The 21,195-nt window shown below is 44.8% G+C and overlaps 1 protein-coding gene across 1 annotated transcript in view; it reads left to right on the top strand.

Annotated features, from left to right (window-relative positions):
• Positions 1-12,366: 12,366 nt before the first annotated feature.
• The window catches only part of RPRD1A (regulation of nuclear pre-mRNA domain containing 1A), a 52,389-nt gene continuing 43,560 nt past the window's right edge, over positions 12,367-21,195 (top strand). The window contains exon 1 of the mRNA XM_075271034.1: positions 12,367-12,722. Coding sequence (XP_075127135.1) covers positions 12,572-12,722 — 151 coding nt within the window. The 5' untranslated portion in view covers positions 12,367-12,571. The remainder of the gene's footprint in view (positions 12,723-21,195) is intronic.

The following is a 21,195-nucleotide window of genomic DNA, read 5'->3' as shown; positions in this document are numbered from 1 at the left end:
CCCCAACATGACAGCAAGGCCGTCTGGGGAAGAGGAATGGTGGGTACCACCTCTACCAGAACCAATCTCCTTGGAAAGAAGGGAAGAACCAGTTGTGCAACAAGAGGAGAACAATGTTTCACCTGTGGAGCAGCCAGTTGAGCTACGACATTCTCAGCGTTCTAACTTTGGAAGGATGCCTGCCCGTTATAATGACTATGTCCGGGGTACTCAGGTTGCCGGGACGGCCACCCTCAAATCGGGGAGAGAAGGTGTAATGTCAGGAGGTACGGCTGCATTGTTAGAACATGGAGGCTTGCTGCAATCATCCCAATCCAGCAGAGGGAGCCAGTTCTCAGCTAGAGACAAGAGAGTGACCTGGGAAAGTGGAAGCTGGGGGCACAGGAAGTGGAGGACACACAGTGTTTCGAGGGGAAGAAGACTGCAGTGCTGGAGAGCAGAAGCAGTGTCTGCCAACAGAAAGCAAGAGTGCTGTCATACAGTGACCAGAGCCAAACAGAACAGCCCAGTGAAGCACAGCAGTGCTGAAGTAAACACTGAAGAAGGAGAGCAACACAGAGCAGTGCAAGTAACTGTAGTGCAGAGCACATGTGATAGAAGTGCAGAAAAGACACAGAAGTGTGCAGCCAGCTTCCCCACTGTAATAAGGAGAAAGGTACTACCTTGGAGAGTCAGAGCATGAGCCCCAGAGGAATCCAGTGCCCTCCAGCAGGATCAGTAAGCAAAGCCCATTGAGAGACTGTAACAAGTGACACAGTGCCACTAAAGCTGTAACTATACCCCTCCTTTACATACCCAAGTTCTTATAGAGACTATGTCCCTCCTGTATATGATTTACCTGTTGCAATAGTTCAAGAGCCTGTTGCTGTGTTCAAGAATCATAACAAGTAAAGCCGTTCCTGTTTTATTCCGTTGTCTGAGTGAGTTTGTTGCCAGTCACCTGCACCTCTTACACGTGGCGTAGTCGGCAGGATGGAAACAAATATGGTGACAGAAGGGGCAACATCCTCAGTGAGTGGGACACAGCCTATGATTCCAGTGGGGGCGCTACTGAGCCATCTGCCCAAGTTTAATGGATCTAATGTGTTACTAGAGGACTGGAAAGAGAGGCTGGAGGGAGCTGCACGTCTATGTAATATTGCCTCACATCTGAAAGCAGAGCTTGCCTTGAACACATTAGAAGGGGAAGCCAGAAAGACAGTACTGCTACAGCCGGCGAGGTCAAGACAGACGTTTGAACAGATCTCAAGCATCCTGGAAGATGTATATGGGGATACGACATCTGAAGTTATGCTGAGGAAGAGATTCTTCACCAGATACCAGGGGGAAGATGAAACACTACCCCAATATGCAAATGGATTGCAAGAGCTTATGGCCACATTACAAAGAAAAGAAGAACAGGCAGTCACATCCATCACTAATGTAGAAGTGGTCCTGCGAGAGCAGTTTCTCCTTGGCCTGAGGAGCCAGCCATTACGGAGGATCCTACGTGAGAGATTCAAGTCGGAGCCCCACTCAACCTTACACCAGGCGCTAAAGGAAGCCATTGTCTTGGAAAAAGAGGAACTGGGTACTATAAATCCAATATCCCACCAAGCGGAGGTGACACCATCCAAGGAGAAGGGTATGGAGGCCCGGCTGTCATCATTAGAAGAGGTGATTAGAGAACTGAAACAGGCACTGACTGTGAGAGAGGAGAGAGTGGCACCTCAGACCCATGATAGAGGGCAGTCCTACCCTGTTCCCAAACAGTCCTACAGAGGGGCCCGACCTGCAGGAAGATGCTGGACATGTAACCAAGAGGGACACTTAGCAAGGAATTGCCCCAACCGTGGCCTTAGCTGCAACCAGAGGGATTTAAACTAGTCCCACCTGCGATTGAGGGGCAAATCGCAGGAGGAAGCACAGAATTGCGCCCCTTTCTTGAAGCTATGGACTTAGTGGGAGAGAGCCCAGTCGTTACAGCCAAGTTCAATGGAATAGAACTGTCCTGTCTACTGGACACGGGGTCACAAGTGACAACAATGGCCAGGGAAATCTTTGAGGCTCACTTTCCCTCCTCCCTACACCGGGACAGTGCAGACTGGGTGAATCTGAAAGCTGCCAATAGTCTTCCTATTCCAACAGTTGGAGTCATGCAGGTCGACATTGAGCTTTGGGGCCGGACCATGAAGAAGAAAGGAGTGGTGGTGGTACAGAGAGCAATGGACTCAGAAGTCCCTGTGATACTAGGAATGAATGTATTGCGAGAACTAGATGGACTTATGGCTCGAGAGTTGGGTCCCAAATATTGGAAGAATGTCCCAAACTTGAAACCACCACAAGTGGCCCTACAGAGATCACTCAAACAGTGTTGGATGCAAGCGACCTTATCCAGCTTAGCAGGAAAAGTGGGATGTGTGAGAGTACCCTGTTCAACTACCTTGGAAGTGCCAGCTGGCCATGAGGTGTTGCTGCCCCTGCCAGTGGGCACCAGTCACAGATTGCTTGGGGCTACAGTCATGATAGAGCCTGTGCTACAGAGAGAAGGGATAGCTGTGGGACGAACCTTGTGCACAGTCCAGGATGACCAAGTACTGATGAGATTAATGAACATTAATAACCACAGTGTTGTTCTGGCACCCAGGGAACTGGTGGCAGATGTGTTTCCCATCCAGGAGGTTCAAGCTCTACAGGAACCTAGCTGGCACATCAAGTCGACTGACATGACCACTACCACTCTCACCTTGTGTCAAGTAATGACTGAATCTGTCGGGACGACAGGAGCACAGCTCCTGAAAGAGGTACATTTGGAAGGTGCCGAGATGTCTAAAGAGGAAAGGGAGCAGTTGGCCAGGGTCCTGGGGTCTCACCTAAGTGCTTTCTCCCGTCATGAAGGAGACTTTGGAATGACGCACACAGTGGAACATGAAATTCCTACTGGAGATGCTCGACCAGTGAGGGAACGCTACCGACAAATACCACCAGCACTGTACCAAGAGGTCAAGACCCTGCTAAAGCAAATGCAGGAAAGTTGCATTGTCCAGCCTAGCAAGAGCCCGTGGGCCTCACCCATTGTACTTGTAAAGAAAAAGGATGGGACTCTGCGATTCTGTGTGGACTACAGACGCTTGAATGCATGTACAGTTCGGGATGCATACCCACTCCCTCGTATAGAAGACTCCTTGGCGGCCCTGGGCCGTGCCAAATTCTTCTCTACTCTGGACCTGGCAAGTGGGTACTGGCAGGTGCCAGTGGCAGCAAAAGACAGAGAAAAGACAGCGTTTGTTACGCCCATGGGGCTGTATGAGTTTCTCCGGATGCCCTTTGGACTGAACAATGCCCCAGCTACTTTCCAGAGACTAATGGAGTTGTGTTTGGGTGACTTGAACTGTGAATGCCTGCTGATCTACCTAGATGATATAATCATCTTCTCATCCAGCTTTGCAGAACATTTAGAGCGGCTGGATGTGGTCCTCAGCCGCTTAGAGAAGCATGGGTTGAAGTTGAGACCCAGTAAATGCCACTTGTTCCAGAAGAGCATTGAGTATCTAGGCCATGTAGTGACAAGGGAAGGAGTCCAGCCCATGAACTCAAAGATTCAGGCTGTACAACAATGGCCTGTACCCAGTAGCGTCAGTGAACTGCGAGCCTTCCTGGGTCTGGTAGGGTATTACCGGCGATTCATCAAGGATTTTGCCCAGGTAGCAGCACCCTTATACACCCTCCTCCATGGATGCCCAAATGGAGAAGCAAAGAGGAAGCTTTTCAATTGGAATGAGGAGGCAGAACTGGCTTTTAGGGAGCTCAAAAAGTTATTGACCAGTGCTCCCATTCTGGCCTATGCAGATTTCACAAGGCCCTTTGTGTTGCAAACAGATGGAAGCCTGAAGGGACTGGGAGCTGTACTGGCCCAAGAACAAGAAGGCCAAGAACGAGTGATAGCCTATGCCAGTAGAAGTCTGCGGGAGAGTGAGAAGAACCCTGACAATTACAGCTCATTCAAACTTGAACTGTTGGCAGTGGTGTGGGCAGTGACTGAAAAGTTTGCAGACATCCTGACTGGAGCAGAGTTTGTACTGATGACTGATAATAACCCACTGGTTTACCTGAATACCGCCAAACTAGGAGCCTTAGAGCAGCGGTGGGCAGCTCGCCTCAGTAAATTTAACTTTAAGACGCAATACAGGCCAGGACGGAGTAATGCTAATGCAGACGCCTTGTCTCGTAACCCGTTGGAGAATCCCAGTGGTCCCACAGATGAAGAGCGAGAGGAGGTCGAGACCCCCGATTTCGGTAAAGCGCCTCAACCACTGAAGAGTGCTCCAGTCCAGGAGAGGGAACCTGCAGTTGAGGTCACTGCTGGAGGGTCCATGGAAGAGTGGAAGGACTGTCAGCAGCGAAACTCACAGATTGCCAGAGTAAGAGAATGGCTCCTTAACGATTACCAGCCAGCATACAGTGTGCGGGAGACCTTGACACCATTTGAGAGGAAGTTGTGGCAGCAGAGAGACCGTCTGACCTTCCGTGAGGGAGTCCTATGCAGAAGAGTACAGCTCCCTACAGAGATTGGTCCCACCTGGCAAGTAGTAGTGCCGGATAGTGAAATAAGGAGAATAACAGAGTGGATGCATGAAAGGAAAGGGCATTTTGGACCGGCCAAGACTTATGCATGGTTGCAGAGATTCTACTATCATCCCAATTTACAAAGAGTGGCCCACAACATTTGCAGAAACTGCCGAAACTGCAACCTAGCAAGAGCTGGGGATCAACAGGCCCCAATTGGCATTATACAGACTGGTTACCCACTACAGCTTCTGATGATGGACTATCTGTCGGTAGGAGAGTCCCTGCGTGGATACAAGTATCTGCTAGTCATGGTGGACCACTTTACTAAGTTTGCAGTAGCAGTCCCGACCCGGGACCAAACTGCAGAATCGGCAGCACAAAGCCTGTGGAAGAATTTCATCCTGCCTTATGGCTGTCCTACGCAACTGCACTCTGACCAAGGGGCTTGCTTTGAAGGCAGAGTGATTGAAGAGCTATGTCGGCTGTACCAGATTCGAAAAACACGCACAACACCCTACCATCCACAGGGAAATGGTGCATGTGAGCGCTTGAACAGAACACTACTACAGCTGTTGCGAACATTGGAGGAACAGAAAAAGGAGAGATGGCCAGACTTTATTGCAGAATTAGTGTGGGTGTACAACAACACAGTTCATTCAGCCACCGGTTATTCACCCTTTTTGCTGATGTTCGGGAGAAATGGAAGGTGCCCTCTGAATATGATGATGCCTGTCAGTGAAGAAGGTGAGGGGTGGACCCCTGAGACTTGGATGGGAGACCATCGGAAGAAGGTACAAGAGATGTATGACCTGGTTGCCCAACGGCTGGGCCCCCGCACATTATCTGCAAACAAGAAATTGAGGGAATTGCCGTTGCAGGTGGGAGATCGGGTAATGGTACGAAATTGGACTGCCAGAAGGGCTGGGAAGTTGCATTGGCGGTGGGAGACCACTCCTTACGAAGTACTCCAGCAACCCAATCCAAGCATTCCAGTGTTCAAGGTGAAACCTGAAGGTGCAAATGGACCTGTGCGCACAGTGCACCGAAATATGCTCAGGCCATGTACTTTTCTGAGAAGGGCTCCTGAGCCCATACCAGAGAGCCCCAACATGACAGCAAGGCCGTCTGGGGAAGAGGAATGGTGGGTACCACCTCTACCAGAACCAATCTCCTTGGAAAGAAGGGAAGAACCAGTTGTGCAACAAGAGGAGAACAATGTTTCACCTGTGGAGCAGCCAGTTGAGCTACGACATTCTCAGCGTTCTAACTTTGGAAGGATGCCTGCCCGTTATAATGACTATGTCCGGGGTACTCAGGTTGCCGGGACGGCCACCCTCAAATCGGGGAGAGAAGGTGTAATGTCAGGAGGTACGGCTGCATTGTTAGAACATGGAGGCTTGCTGCAATCATCCCAATCCAGCAGAGGGAGCCAGTTCTCAGCTAGAGACAAGAGAGTGACCTGGGAAAGTGGAAGCTGGGGGCACAGGAAGTGGAGGACACACAGTGTTTCGAGGGGAAGAAGACTGCAGTGCTGGAGAGCAGAAGCAGTGTCTGCCAACAGAAAGCAAGAGTGCTGTCATACAGTGACCAGAGCCAAACAGAACAGCCCAGTGAAGCACAGCAGTGCTGAAGTAAACACTGAAGAAGGAGAGCAACACAGAGCAGTGCAAGTAACTGTAGTGCAGAGCACATGTGATAGAAGTGCAGAAAAGACACAGAAGTGTGCAGCCAGCTTCCCCACTGTAATAAGGAGAAAGGTACTACCTTGGAGAGTCAGAGCATGAGCCCCAGAGGAATCCAGTGCCCTCCAGCAGGATCAGTAAGCAAAGCCCATTGAGAGACTGTAACAAGTGACACAGTGCCACTAAAGCTGTAACTATACCCCTCCTTTACATACCCAAGTTCTTATAGAGACTATGTCCCTCCTGTATATGATTTACCTGTTGCAATAGTTCAAGAGCCTGTTGCTGTGTTCAAGAATCATAACAAGTAAAGCCGTTCCTGTTTTATTCCGTTGTCTGAGTGAGTTTGTTGCCAGTCACCTGCACCTCTTACACGCCTAGGAGCTTTTAGAGGGCAGATCTGGCTGTGATCAGTTTTAGGAACCATGTCGCATTTATAAAGCCCTTGAGGTATCAAAACAGTGGAAACCTCTAGAATGTGACCCCATTTTGAAAACCGCACCCCTCAAAGAATTTATCAAGTGATGTAGTGAGCATTAGTAACCCCGAAGTGAATATGTAAGCTGTGCGGAGTAAATTAGGTACACCAAATCCCATTCTATTTTCTCACTAGCTCCTATGACACGGACGGGGAAGAGGGGCATTCTGGGGGATCAGCGCTGGTGTATTATCTCTCGTAAGCGCTAAATATAGGGTGTCCCCTGAAAACGCTCGCACAGCTTATACATTTCCTTCTAGTCGCAGCCACTTATGTCCTAATGATTTGGCGACTTTTGGGGTTTTTGTCTTCACATTGTACAAGCTAAATTTTTATTTTCTGGCAATGTGGCCATATGAGGGCTTGGTGTTTGCGGTATTAGGGTGCATTCACACTGAGTAAACGCTAGCTTATTCTGAACGTAAAACACGTTCAGAATAAGCGGCGTCTAAAGCAGCTCCATTCATTTCTATGGGAGTGGGGATACGAGCGCTCCCCATAGAAATGAATGGGCTGCTTCTTTCACTCCGTGCAGTCCCATTGAAGTGAATGGGGAGTGCCGGCGTATACGGCAAGCTCTGCTCATGCCGGAGCGTACACGCCGGCACTCCCCATTCACTTCAATGGGACTGCACGGAGTGAAAGAAGCAGCCCATTCATTTCTATGGGGAGCGCTCGTATCCCCGCTCCCATAGAAATGAATGGAGCTGCTTTAGACGCCGCTTATTCTGAACGTGTTTTACGTTCAGAATAAGCTAGCGTTTACTCAGTGTGAATGCACCCTTAGATGTACTTTTCTATGCCACCATTTTGGGGCCTGTAATTTATTGACTACATTTTATTAACTCTTTCTGGGTGGGATGTAAAAAAGGAAACGTCAATTCTAGCATTGTTTTTTAGCATTTTTTTTTCCCCATGCAGCGTACAGCATAAGTAACATGATACCTTTATTCTACGGGTCGGTACGGTTACGGCGATACTTCATTTATATGATTTTTTAATGCATTGCTATTTGTGCAGAATAAAATTCAATTTAGGGGAAAAAATCAATTATTTTGAATCGCCATCTTCTGAAAGGCATAACATTTTTATTTTTCGGTAGACAGAGCTGATTGAGGGCTAATTTTTTGCGGGATGACCTCTGCTTTTTATTGCTACCATTTTGGTTTTCAATTGACCATTTGATTACTTTTTATTGAACATTTTGTAAGGCAAAGATGGTGAATAATCATTATTTTGTGCGGTTTTCTAAGTTTTTTTTAATGACGTTCGCCGTTCGGGTTAAATAATGTTTTAATTTTATTGTTCAGGTTATTACAGACGCGGTGATACCAAATATGTAATGTTTTTTTCTATTTTTCTTTATTTTACATAATAAAACATTTTATATGGGAAAATGGGATTTTTGGGGCTTTATTTATTTCTAATTTATTTTAAACTTATTTAATCTTTTTTTTCTGTCCCCATGGGGGATTGAAGCAGTGATCTGCTGATCACTGCTTAAAGGGGTATTCCCATGTACATAATCATATCTATATTTGTAGATAATTAAAAGTTAAACATTTTTGCTGTGTCATCTCGCACCGCCTGACCTTGACCCCAATCCTTACAATACCATTTTCTACTGATACGTGGGTGGCTGGGGAGACAGGCAAAAACTATGGTGGGGACCTATTCTTGTGGATCATGCAGGGCATATTGTTCCATCATGATAGACAAAACATTCCGAAGCAATTCTACTTGGATAGAGTATAAGAGCAAAAATTTTATCAACTGCAAAATACAGGGAGTAATTTATTTGGCTACCTGTTCCTCCTGCGGGACCCAATATGTGGGTAAAACCATTAGGGAATTCCGCAGAAGGATCAGGGATATTAATGACATTGGACACCAGGCTGATATCCAGTTCTGCGAACTGCAGTGGCAATTCATCCCTCCTTAAATTTCAAGGGGTTGAACTGGTTTATACATCTGCTAGAGGGGGGATGTGGATCAAAAGTTGCTTCAGAGAAGCTAGATGGACGTTCCTTTTGAATATTAAAAAGCCGTTGAAGTTAAATGATAGCATTTCATATGCCTGCTTCATTTATCCTGCCTTATCATATGCCCTGCAGTTGTTCTAGCTTTATTCTACCGATTATATTTACAGTATATTTATTTTTCTCTCCCCATACTGAGATTTGTCTTTTAGCCAGTATCATGTATTTCTATCTCTATTTCATAGAAATTAGGGGCATATCACGTTACTATTAGAGTTGAGCGAGTACTGTTCGGATCAGCCGATCCGAACAGCACGCACGCACGCATTGAAATCAATGCACGCAGCCGGCACGTGGCGGGTTAAGCGGCCGGCTGCCGTCAAACCGGAAGCACCAGGTGCTTCCATTCATTTCATTCATTCATTTTCAGTACTCGTTCAACTCTAGTTACTATCGCTGCTCTTCTCTTCCAGTTTTCTATATTTTAATTTTGCGTTATCCTAGTTGGTTCCCTTTCTGTCTTTGTGGATCTTTTGTCCGTGTGCCTGCAGTATACTATGTCAGGGCTATATGGGTTGTCATATTGTCACCTGTGAAAGCATCCTACTATGTTGAATCACTATTATTATAATGTGATCTATTTTTCTTTAGACACGGTAGGGTGGTGCTGCTGTTCCGCCCTTCTTATGTCTCTTGGTCTATACTGCAGGTGCGCTGTATATGTTGTCTTCCCTTCGGAATTAGGTAGGGGCGTGGCCTTGTGAGAGGCTAGTCACGTCCCCCGCTCCTATTGGATATTGCTTGCGCATGAGCACTAAGTCCTTCTGACCCTGGATCCGGCCGGTACTTTTTATCAGCTGTTCTGCCGATGCAGCAATTGAGTGTGGTTCCGTTTAAGGGGTGGGGCCTTTGCTTTATTAGACTGCTCTGCCCGCAGCCCCTTACACCTGTTTGTTCACTAGTGTTCTGTAACAAACCACTGAGGCCTTCACAGAATTGGCAACTTGTATAATGCGGGAGTTTAGTTTTTCCCATAGGACTTCATTGACGGTACTCTTGAGTGTATCTCGGGCTGAGAAGGAGGCAGCCACGGCAAAGTTGAAGTATATTTATACTGAGACTAAATCACACACAGCTGGACTCTTTGGTCTTACATCGACAAGTACCGGTGGTTCACCATCAGAGCCGTGGCTGGGAATTGCAGTTATTACTGCAACTTTTTTGTTTTTCAACTCAAGTCCTATGACTTTATCGCTAAAGACCTTTAGCTGAGGATTTTGGGCACATTAAGACTCCTAATGAATCTGTCAATTCATGGGAAATGCGTAGAGGCATTTTAGGAGTCTGAATAGGCCATCAGTTATCATACTTGAGTGATATATGCCAATAGCTGAGTGTTCCGATTACGAGCACGCTCCTTATTTTGATTTTACAGCCAGCTTAGAAGCCAGAACAGACTGCTGATTTAGGAACTCTAGCGAGAGACGTGAAGAGCAATACATTTTTAACACAAGACGCTCTTACATTGAGTTTGATTTATCAGCCAGCATATTTTCACCGTAACATATATGGGCACTGCAGGATTTCTCTGAATCTGAGAGGTAGCATGGTTATGTTACCTTTAGCTGCACCAATTGAGGCTATTATTAACCCCATAATGAGACCAAAAGTCTGTGGTTTCTGACTGCAGTCTAAGGCTGCATTCGCACTACGTAACGCCAGCGTGTATCACAGCCGTACACGCCGGCGTTACAGCAGGGCTGCCGAACACTTCCCATTCATTTCTATGGGAGCCGGCATGCGAGCGCTCCCCATAGAAATGAATGGTCTGCTTCTTTTACTGCGAGCAGTCCCATTGAAGTGAATGGGATGTGCCGGCGTATACGGCTCGGCATGAGCAGAGCTTGCCGTATACGCCGGCACTTCCCATTCACTTCAATGGGACTGCTCGCAGTGAAAGAAGCAGACCATTCATTTCTATGGGGAGCGCTCGTATGCCGGCTCCCATAGAAATGAATGGGAAGTGTTCGGCAGCCCTGCTGTAACGCCGGCGTGTACGGCTGTGATACACGCTGGCGTTACGTAGTGTGAATGCAGCCTAACTGCTATCTGCGCTGTGTGAATAGGCCAGCTGGTCAACAGCCTGAACAGTGTTAAAATTATGAAATAATACAGGCAACTTGCCATTCATGCAGGAGACTTCGCTCATAAATGCTTAGCTTTTCCACAGCTAACTTTTCCCCATTTTATATATAGTAGAAAAGGGATTTTATCTACATGAGGGATCAGGGGGGGGTGTTGTATGAAGTAGTGTGAGGAGAGGGGGGGGGGAGGATATCCATACTCCTACTCACATACAATATCAATTCAGAGTGTATAGCTGTAATCACTCGTCACATCTACAGATACAAACGGCTTTCCTCATATGCATGTTGATATATAGACGTCTATACACAGAACATATGTTTTTTATACATATTTATTAAAAGATAAGTTTTATTGTTAACAATTTCCCTCACTATGACATCATATATAGTAATTTTTTTTTTTGACTATTGTCCACCCCGTGAGACAGTCCAGGGGTTTCTCTGTGCAGCCCAATTGCTCGTTTAACAGATCTATGGAAAACATATACAGGTCATTCCACAGTGGTTACAGCTGCATATATTCTGCTTTATACGACTTCTGAAGGTGATTGACTGCACTGGGTTGTATTTAGGGGTATTCACACGGAGTAACACGGCGCTGATTCTGGCATAATAATTCACGTAAGTATCAGCGCTGCAAAACAGAATCCCATTGAGTTCAATAGGTTCTTTTTAACGCACGTAACACATTGAAATTAATGGGAGGCTTTTTAACCCATTGATTTCAATGTGTTAAGCGCAATGTTTTTTCAGATTTTTGATTAAAATGTCGAAAACCACGTATCATTTTCAGTCCACTTCACAATTATCTGCTAATTTGTGTTGGTACGTAAGTTGGGCAGTATGATGTAGCCCTAACCTTACAGTAAAGAAGACTGATGACATAGAATAGAGACAATTATAGAGATAATTATTATTAGTAAAATGATCAAAAGAGGGAAAAAGCTGAAGAAAAATTGATGTAAGTTATTATCTGTGAAAAGGGAATGGTATAACAAAAAATACATAAAATCTTCTGCTCTATGGGTCCCCAGCCATGCAGCTATGCTAATGCCATGACCAGGATTCAATCCCTGGCCTCACTCCTAGAGGTATATGAGCACAACGGCCGTGACTGAGTATGTGACATTATCGCTGTACTACATGAGCACACCACCACAGTGGAGAAGGAAGGATCTACTATGATCTACACTCTATGAGCTGCTCTCTTTTCATTTCGTCAAAAATATTGTCTTTGTTCTTCGGCAAGGTATTGTTATAGTCTATATTCTTCCTGTCAGTTGAGTTTTTCTATGGTTTTTCTTTTTTGCACGAGGCGTTCTGTATTTCAGTGAGTATTTACTCAGTATGGATGGTAATCCTCACTAAAGAACACTCCAGTGCATTGCAGCCAGCAACCGCTGAGCGGCAGCTCCTGTTACGTCCTCCTCCCCTCATAAAGGAGAGCGCGTAACAAGATGGCCGCTACTCCTCTCTGCTATTGGCTAGGCGCCTCCAACATGACGTAATTTCCGTTTTTACACTATCTTAGTGCCATTGGTGATATAGCAACATTATAAACACGTCTTTAGCCGGGTAATAAGGCTATCACATTGCATAGAGCAGGGCACGCTGCTGACAGTAGTCTACGATTAGACGGGACGAGCAGGACATTGTACAGTGCTGGTTCTCTGTCAGCGCGTCCTGTAGCATAGCTCGACTGCATTAGTTGGAGCTGGTTCTCTGAAGCCGGCAAGTATGTCTGCGTTCTCCGAGACGGCATTGGAGAAAAAGTTGTCGGAGCTTAGTAACTCTCAGCAGAGCGTGCAGACCCTGTCCCTGTGGCTCATTCACCATAGAAAGCATTCTCGTGTTATTGTCTCCGTGTGGGATAGGGAGCTGCGGAAAGGTAAGGCAGGAAGAAGCCGCCCTATACCGGCGTGTAGCACATGGCTAGGAATGGCAACATTGCGTGTAGTGCTAGATATCTGCTCTGGATAGTTCACCTCACACGTTGTGTTTGGCTAGTTATCATGTTCTGCTAGATGTTTATTGCATCACTTACTAATAAATAAAATTACACTGCTGTCCCTGCACAGCCAATGTCTGGAAACCTATCCACTGGTTATAAATTGGCTGCTCATCAGAAAGCTGCTGCTATTCCAGCAGTGGGGCCTCAGTCCTCTATCTCTGTTTACAGCCCTACAGTCATAACCTCAGTGGTCCTGGTGGTCCCTTGGGGTAATTGGTAATTATTGCTGCAGACATTCTGATGCAGCAGTGATGTAACTAGCAACCCATGTGCACCAGCTGGATGAAGGAAAGGTGAGTAACCCTTGTATTTTACATTCTTCATTGCCATCTTTTTTTTTTATTTTACTAGAAAATCCTTGAGAGGACCTTAAAGGGATTCTACCATTAAAAACCTTTTTTTCTCCCACCGTTCGGTTAAAATCCTGTAATTCGCAGGTATGCAAATGCGTTCTCTTGCAGCACTGGGGGCGGGCCCCAGCACTCAAACAGCACTAGAGGCATCCCCAATGCTGTGAGAGAACTCTCTCCAGTGCCGCCTCCATCTTCTTCAGGAACGGGGTCTTCACGCATCTTCTTCCAGGCTTTGGCTTCAAACCTCTAGACTTAGGACAAAGCGCCTACCCGCTGGCCACAAGAAAATGACCGCTTACAATACCAGAAACACCCAGAAATTAGTCAAAACACTGGTAAAGGTATTTGGGTGTATTTATTAACCCATCAATAGCAGTTGGCTTTGCCCGAAGACCCGTGAAGACCCTGTTCCTGAAGAGGATTGAGGCGGCGCTGGAGACTTCTCGTGCAGCATTGGGGATGCCCTCAGTGCTGTTTCAGAGCTGGGGCCCGCCTCCAGTGCTGCAAGATAACTTATTTGCATACCGGCGAAAAACGGGATTTTAAATGAACAGCGGGGCGGACAAGACGTCTAATGGGAGAAGAATAGCCTTTCTTAAGGCTATTCTGTCGTGTCAACGAGAAAAAAGGTTTTTAATGGTAGAATCCCTTTAAAGGTGTTGTCAAGGATAAAAGCTAATTCCTACACTACTCCAAACACCCTCCCCCTTCCTACTTTATAAACTACATAATTTATCAAAGATGCACTCCTCATACTTACCACTGCATTATACTTGCCTCTCGTCCTCCTGCTGGACAGCTCCTTCCTCTTTTTTGACTGTTGGCACGCAATAGTTCTGGCGCTTCTGTGTTCTGCAGCCGATAATCCACCTGTATTGTGCATGTGCAATCAGCTTCCACACCTGCGCTGTCGAGATGGGCTGTCAGCCACAGAGCAGCCCTGGGACTATTGTGCATGCTGGCAGTCAGAAAAGAGGAAGGAGGAGGCCTGGAAGGAAGAGAGGTAAGTATAATGTGGTGGGCTGAGTTACTTTAGAAGGGCTAGTAGTGAGACAGGAAGGGGGTGTATAGGAGGGAGGTGAGAGGGGCTAGTGTGAAAGCTACATAGCAGGAAGCTGCACTATGTAAACAAATGCAGAAGATGCCAGATGCTACCAGAAACACCCAGTAATTAGTCAAAACACTGGTAAAGGTATTTGGGTGTATTTATTAACCCATTAATAGCACTAACAAAACTTTTTTTGTTTCGAAAAACATTTTACATAATTTAATAGCTGCTCCTCTGATTCTGACACAATTGGAATTATTTTCTCTAGCCTCCACCATTCCCACACAATCAATGCTGTTAGTTTTTGTGCCTGGTATGCTATTTAGTACCGTCAGGAGGGCGGTGTCAGGCAGGAGCATACAAGGGATGTGATTCTGAGCTTAAATGTCACATTAGACACCAAAACTACATGCAATGAGTGAGGGGGAATTCCAAATGCAATTGAATCAGTAGAATGGCATCTATTAAGAGTATGCTCACATGGAGTTTTTTTGGCAGTGTATTTTAATGCGGAATCCGTCTCAATATATGCTGCCAAAAATGGCTCCCATTGTCTTCAATAGGAGCCGCTCGCTTCTTTTTTCCACTAGCTAGTAGCGGAAAAAAGAAGCGACATGCGCTATCTTGCCACGGATTCCGTCGCTAAATCAGCCACAGCGTTCACGGCTCGAAACTCTCTTCAGTGTAGGCCCATTCATTTGGGCCTACACAGGAGTGGAATACTGTGACTGTATGTTCACACGGCAGAGAAAGTTTCTGTGACCTTTTCCTCCATGGGAACATAAGGTTAAAGCCGTGTTTATGACTAATTGACCAATCCTGGGTAATTGAATTGTCGTTGTCCTAATTGATATCAGCCAAGGGCTAGAGGCGAGGTATTAATACCAGACACACAGGTTAGTATTAACTCCTCTCTTAGCAGAGGAATATGTGCTGACGCACTTTTATTAAAACAACGTGGGGTTAAATAGTAGCAGAGAAAGGAAGAGAGTTAACAACAACGTAAGTTTTGATATTTGTTCCTGATTGGTATAGTACGTTTCAATTAAATAGAAAAAGTTTAAGCAGTTCCATATATAGCCAGCTACTCCCGGTCCTGCATGGTAACCTTGAGGAGCTGTCTTATGGCAGCAAGCCAAGCATTTGTTCTTGCTTGCACCCATCCTGGATGCAGGCGCCATCTTATCATATAACATTATACCAGTATCAAGCATAAGCAACTATATCTAGCATTCAGCTTTTAAGAATAACAATGTTTTTCATACATTACATTATTATAACCTTCACAAACATGCCCTAAAAAATGTTACAAAACTTGAATTGGTGAAAGGTCCTCTTGTCTGTTATTTGCAGATTCCAGGTTTTCACTTTAAGGGATGCTTAAAGATAGTAATTTTCTATTAGCTTAAAGGTCTCTGGAAAAAATAAACAGAGAGAGCTCCATTTTAATATATGGGTCCTTCATAATCATGGACACCCCCAGGATGCCATATGTGTGCTTTTTCCTTTCATGTATTTTAGGGACAGTAGCCAACCTGAAAATAAGTAGAGATGTGTGGCATGTGAATGTAAGTGCTAATGGTGCTATTACACTTTTTCTTTTTTTCACCAAGGGTTGCTCTAAACTGCTATGCCTTGCACTTGCCTGCCTCCCTGCCATCACCCTTCTTTGAGTGACAGGGCCTGGTGAGATTTCAGTTTAGCTACTTTGAGCTGTCAGTTTAAGAAGGGAGGGCATAAAAGGCATTCCTGGGCAATGGTCGTTAGTTTCTCATTAGATTGCTCATTTGTGTTCTCTGAAATAACTAGGTTAGGCTCACCTGGTGTCACACTTATTTCCTATGAAAGTGTATGCCTCCATTGCAGAGATATACATTCAAGCAATGCACTGCTCTAATTCATTTTTCTTCTCCCTCTTCCTTGAGTGATAGGGCTAAGCAAGAAGAGGTTGGGGGGGGGCAGTTTAAATATTCAGAATTAACATTGTCTGCCCTGCCCCTTTCTTTGACTGACAGGGCAAGAAAGCTAAACTAAAAACTTTCTTGGCCCTGTCACTCAAAGGAGGATGTATTAGAGCAGTGCAGAGCTTAATGGTTTGGAGCTTCAGCTTGCTCATTTGCATTTTCTAAAATGAATGAATATCTCTGCAATGAAGGCACAAATTTTCCTGGTGGACAGGGGAAGGGGGAGAAAGGTGTTACATCAGGCTCACCAGATTGCATCTGTGTTGTTGGTTACAGACTCCTTTTAGCACATGTCTAGCATGCAACTATAGCAGCAACATACATGTCCATTTAGTTGCTGTCTAGCATGTTAACCATGGTTTCCAACAGTGTTGTGTGACCAAGGCAGCATGGTGGCTCTGAGGCTAGCACTATTGCCTTATCCGGCTTGAATCTGACCAAGCACAACATCTGTGAGTTAATATGTGGGTTTCTTCTTGGCACTCCGACTTCCTGCTAAACTCCGAAGACATACTGGTATGGCCTACAATGTTAATTCCCAATATGAGACGGTGACTGACAATAAGCCTGTAAATGTCTGGTTTATGTTGATGCTATAAGAAAAAAAAAAATGTAAACAAAAATATATACCATAAAATCCTCTAGTAGAGGATTTTGTCCCCTACTAAATGGATGTCCTGGACCTAGTGAAGTCAGTGTTTGGACTGTTTGCTGATCAGCTATTTTAGCCACCATAATCTGTATAGCTCCCATTCACCTGTGGTTCGGTGTGGTGGTTCAACCTATGCACTATACTGGTTAGTTTTCAATCTATGGGACTTATTGAGATAGTTGAAGAACGCCAAGCACTGTACTCAGTAGTCTCATGAACTTTGAATGTGAGCAAGCCCAACCACCATTCCATAAGAAAATTAAGGACTTGGAACTCCCATTTTTGTTATTGTGGGGTTTCCAGTATATGGCTACACATTTATGTATTGCTTTTACTTGTATAGTGACATCTGTAAAGCGATGCAGAGTGTGTTATCAATCATTGTCCTATACAGGGCTCAATTTACCTTTAATGAGAGAGTGAGTCTTTGTGCTGTGTGTGCCAGGTCACAAACCTGACCTGGCATACAGTCAGCAGTAGCAGTATGATGCCCAGTAACTCGTACTCTGAAATGTGTTGGTGAATCTGTAACTTGTTTCTTAATGAGTTTTAGGGTACACAGACCCCGTTTTCAAAAAGATAAAGCTTACAACTCACAATGCACATGTCTGTATTTAAAATGATGGCAAAAAAAACTTCTGTTAATGCCCCTTTAAGCTCTGGGGGATGGAGGAGTGAACACATAGAAGTGCCACAAGAGCTCATTTTGAACCTCACCTGATTGTAAGATGTAAATGAAATCTGGAAGTGACAGGCCAAATGCTGCCCGCAGATCAAGATGTTCTGGAGAGGATACTTGAGCCAAGACGATGGGCTAGGCTGTACATTCATGGAATGAGCGGACAATCAGAGCAAGGTGGTGGATCAGCAGCTAGGGGCACTCATTCCCTAGCTATCAATCAGAGCTTGTTATGAAATGCTTGATGTGAGTACACTGCTATGCTACACTATATAAAAATATCTTTGAACTAAACAAATTGCTACAAAAATGACACTATTCCGAAAACTGAGTTTTCAATTCGGACACGAGGACTACAAATGTTTTAATATTGGCCAAAAATTAGGATCCTTCACCAGTACTGCTACAGAAAAGAATTGATACTGAATTTTTCATCTAACATGTGGGTCCTCATTTGTGATGGTATCGACTAGAATGTACCTGCTGGTTACAGAACATAGGATAGATTACACAGCAACTAACAGGTCTATGACCACTTACACCTAAGGTACTAAAGGGTTACCTAAAACTCGTCAAGACTTATGTTACAAATTCATAACTATTTCTCTTCAATGCTAAAAATTATGCCAATAGAGCAGGTTGTAGCCACTATTCCAGACAGATTTTTATAACTCTGAAAATGGGCAATATACTGGATATTTATGTGAAACTCCATCTCTACACTTGAGTTAAATGAATCCCTTAAAGAGGACCTTTCATTGGTTTGGGCACAGGCGGTGTTATATACCACTGGAAAGCCGACAGTGCGCTGAATTCAGCGCACTGTCTGCTTTCCCAATCTGCACCCCGGGTGAAGAGCTATCGGTGCCGGTACCGTAGCTCTTCACAGTCAGAAGGGCGTTTCTGACACTCTGTCAAGAACGTCCTTCCGCACAGCAGCGCCTATCGTGCTGTACAGTGTGAGCGGGGAGCAACGCCTCCCTCTCCTCCTGATGCTACTCGTTTATGGATGAGTACTATCAGGGAGGGGGCGTTCCTCCCCATCTCACAGTACAGCACTATAAGCGCTGCTGTGCAGAAGGATGGTCCTGACTGTCAGAAACGCCCTTCTGACTGTGAAGATCTACGGTACTGGCACCGATAGCTCTACACCCGGGGCGCAGATCGGGAAAGCCGATAGTGCGCTGAATTCAGCACACTGTCGGCTTTCCAGTGGTATATAACACCGCATGTATCCAAATCCATGAAAGGCCCTCTTTAACTTCTAGTAAGCAAGTTCACGTAGCTCATCTATAATTGGCTTTTATAATCACATCAATCACTTATTTGCCTCCACCATTTTTATTTTCAGACAATATATCCTTTTAGGTATGAACAGGTTACGGGTAGCTAATTTAGATTTTTTGCATATGTTTATAATCATTTGTCTTACTACTTGCATCAACAATCTATTCAGTTATTTATGTGTATTTTATATGTATTTATGCAAAATTACAGGACTGGTTTCTTTAATTCCTGCCCAAGACAACCAGTGGAATTGTATTCATTGATTTTATCTCTATCATTGAAGGGGAAACGTGTGTGATATATATGTCTGTTTGTTGCATGTTATATGTTATCATTCACAAACTAATTTTAATATTATCCATTATTTAGGAACTATTTTTTGTCAATTATTCTGCGTTAAATGTTCTCTATATGGTAGTTCCATAGTACTGTTTACTAGATTCCACTATTTCTCCAATTACAAGCGGCATAGCATTCCTCACGGGTTCACTGTAGCGATCTACTCTTGTCAAGCATTTCATCTGATTGATAGCATTCCTAGCTGCCGATCCAACATTCCATGGGCTATCCATCCCTTCGATCCTATTGACCGGTCAACACGTGGTTAGAAGGAGCGAGACTGACCAGTCTTGGCTCGAGTGCTTTCTCCAGAACATTCTGATCTGCGGGGCATCATCTGGGCTGTCTCTTCCAGACATTTAGGTCTCTCAATCAGGTGAGTTTCAAAATGTGCTATGTGATGTGCACTTACTGATATGCTATCGATCATGACTATTTAGGTTGTATTTATGTGTTCACTCCTCCTTAAAGGGATTTTACCATTAAAAACTTTTCTTTTGACACGTCGGAATAGCCTTAAGAAAGGCTATTCTTTTACCTTTAGATGTTTTGTTTGCCCCACCATTCGGTTAAAATTCTGTTTTCCGTCGGTATGCAAATGAGTTCTTTTGCAGCTCTGGGGGCATCTCCAATGTTGTGAAAAAACTCTCCGACGACTCCTCTATCTTCTTCTGGAATGTCCTCTTCATGCATCTTCTTCCGACGCAGGCGGTGAAACTTGTAGGCCTTGGGCAGAGCTGACTACGCATGCCCACAGGCCACAAGAAAATGGCCGCTTACTGTGTAAGCGGCCCTTTTTCTTGTGGCTGCGGGCATACACAGTCGGCTCTGCCTGAGGCCTACAAATTTGACCCCCCAGCGCCGGAAGAAGACGCGTGAAGAGCCCATTCCTGAAGAAGATGGAGGCGGCGCTGGAGAGTTCTCTCGCAGCACTGGGGACGCCCCCAGTGCTGCAAGAGAACTCATTTGCATACCGACGGAAAACGGAATTTTAACCGAACGAAGAAGACTTCTAATGATAGGAGAAGAATAGCCTTTCTTAAGGCTATTCCGACGTGTCAACGACAAAAAAGAAAAAAGTTTTTAATGGTAGATTCCCTTTAACACCACCCCCCCTTCCCCTACATCCCCATCTTCCCCAAACTCAAAGTCGTGTTCACCTGAAGCGCTTTTGACACCATTTTAGTTTTTAAATACAGGCATGTGTTTATAACCTTTTTATCTGCTTGAAAAAGGGGTCTGTGTACCCCCAAAAAAGAAACAACCTACAGATTCACCAACATATCCCACAGTTCACAGCGTAAAGATTATTTCCCACTGGGCAGCAACCTTCTCACAGAAACATGTATTAGAATTCGTTTTGCTTGCATTGATCAAAGGTGAGTACCAACCCACAGGAGGTTAGGATTTCACAGGGGTTTTTTTGTGTTTTGTTTTTTAGGGTTATATTCATTGTATAATCCTGGGATATGCTTAAAAGCAAGGAACTCTGTCTTCTATATAGAAAAATGGCATATATGGTCTTGGATATATTTTAGTGTCCTTTTTATTTTTTCTTGTCTGCTCGTTTGTAGATAAAACATGGGACATATAATCCCATACTTTGTTACTGGAGGTCACAGTGGTCTGACCCCATTCAGCCATATCTGCCACATGACATTTGAATACATGATACATTTTTCTCATGTGAGCAATTTATCCTGGTTGAACTTGATTTGAGAATGCATTTTTGGGGGGGAAAGAGGTATACGTTGATCTATAGGAAGATATGTAGTTCTTTATGGACTTGTAGACTTAGTGTGACACTCATTTAATTTTTTTATTGTGTTGGGGGATGAATATTTTTGTACTATAATAACACAGTCCTGTGATGGAAAAAAAATTACAAGGGATCGATAGCTGAACTGTATATATTATATATGCATTACAGACTATGTAAGACAACTTTATTTTGCGTATTTTGGCATGAAACTCAGAGACCAGGACAAATAGTGGAATCCTCATAAAGTTTGTTAAACTACACATACT

The sequence above is a fragment of the Leptodactylus fuscus genome, chromosome 4, assembly GCF_031893055.1.
Source record: "Leptodactylus fuscus isolate aLepFus1 chromosome 4, aLepFus1.hap2, whole genome shotgun sequence".
NCBI classification, from domain to species: Eukaryota; Metazoa; Chordata; class Amphibia; order Anura; family Leptodactylidae; genus Leptodactylus; species Leptodactylus fuscus.
This window is presented reverse-complemented; position numbering and strand designations above follow the sequence as displayed.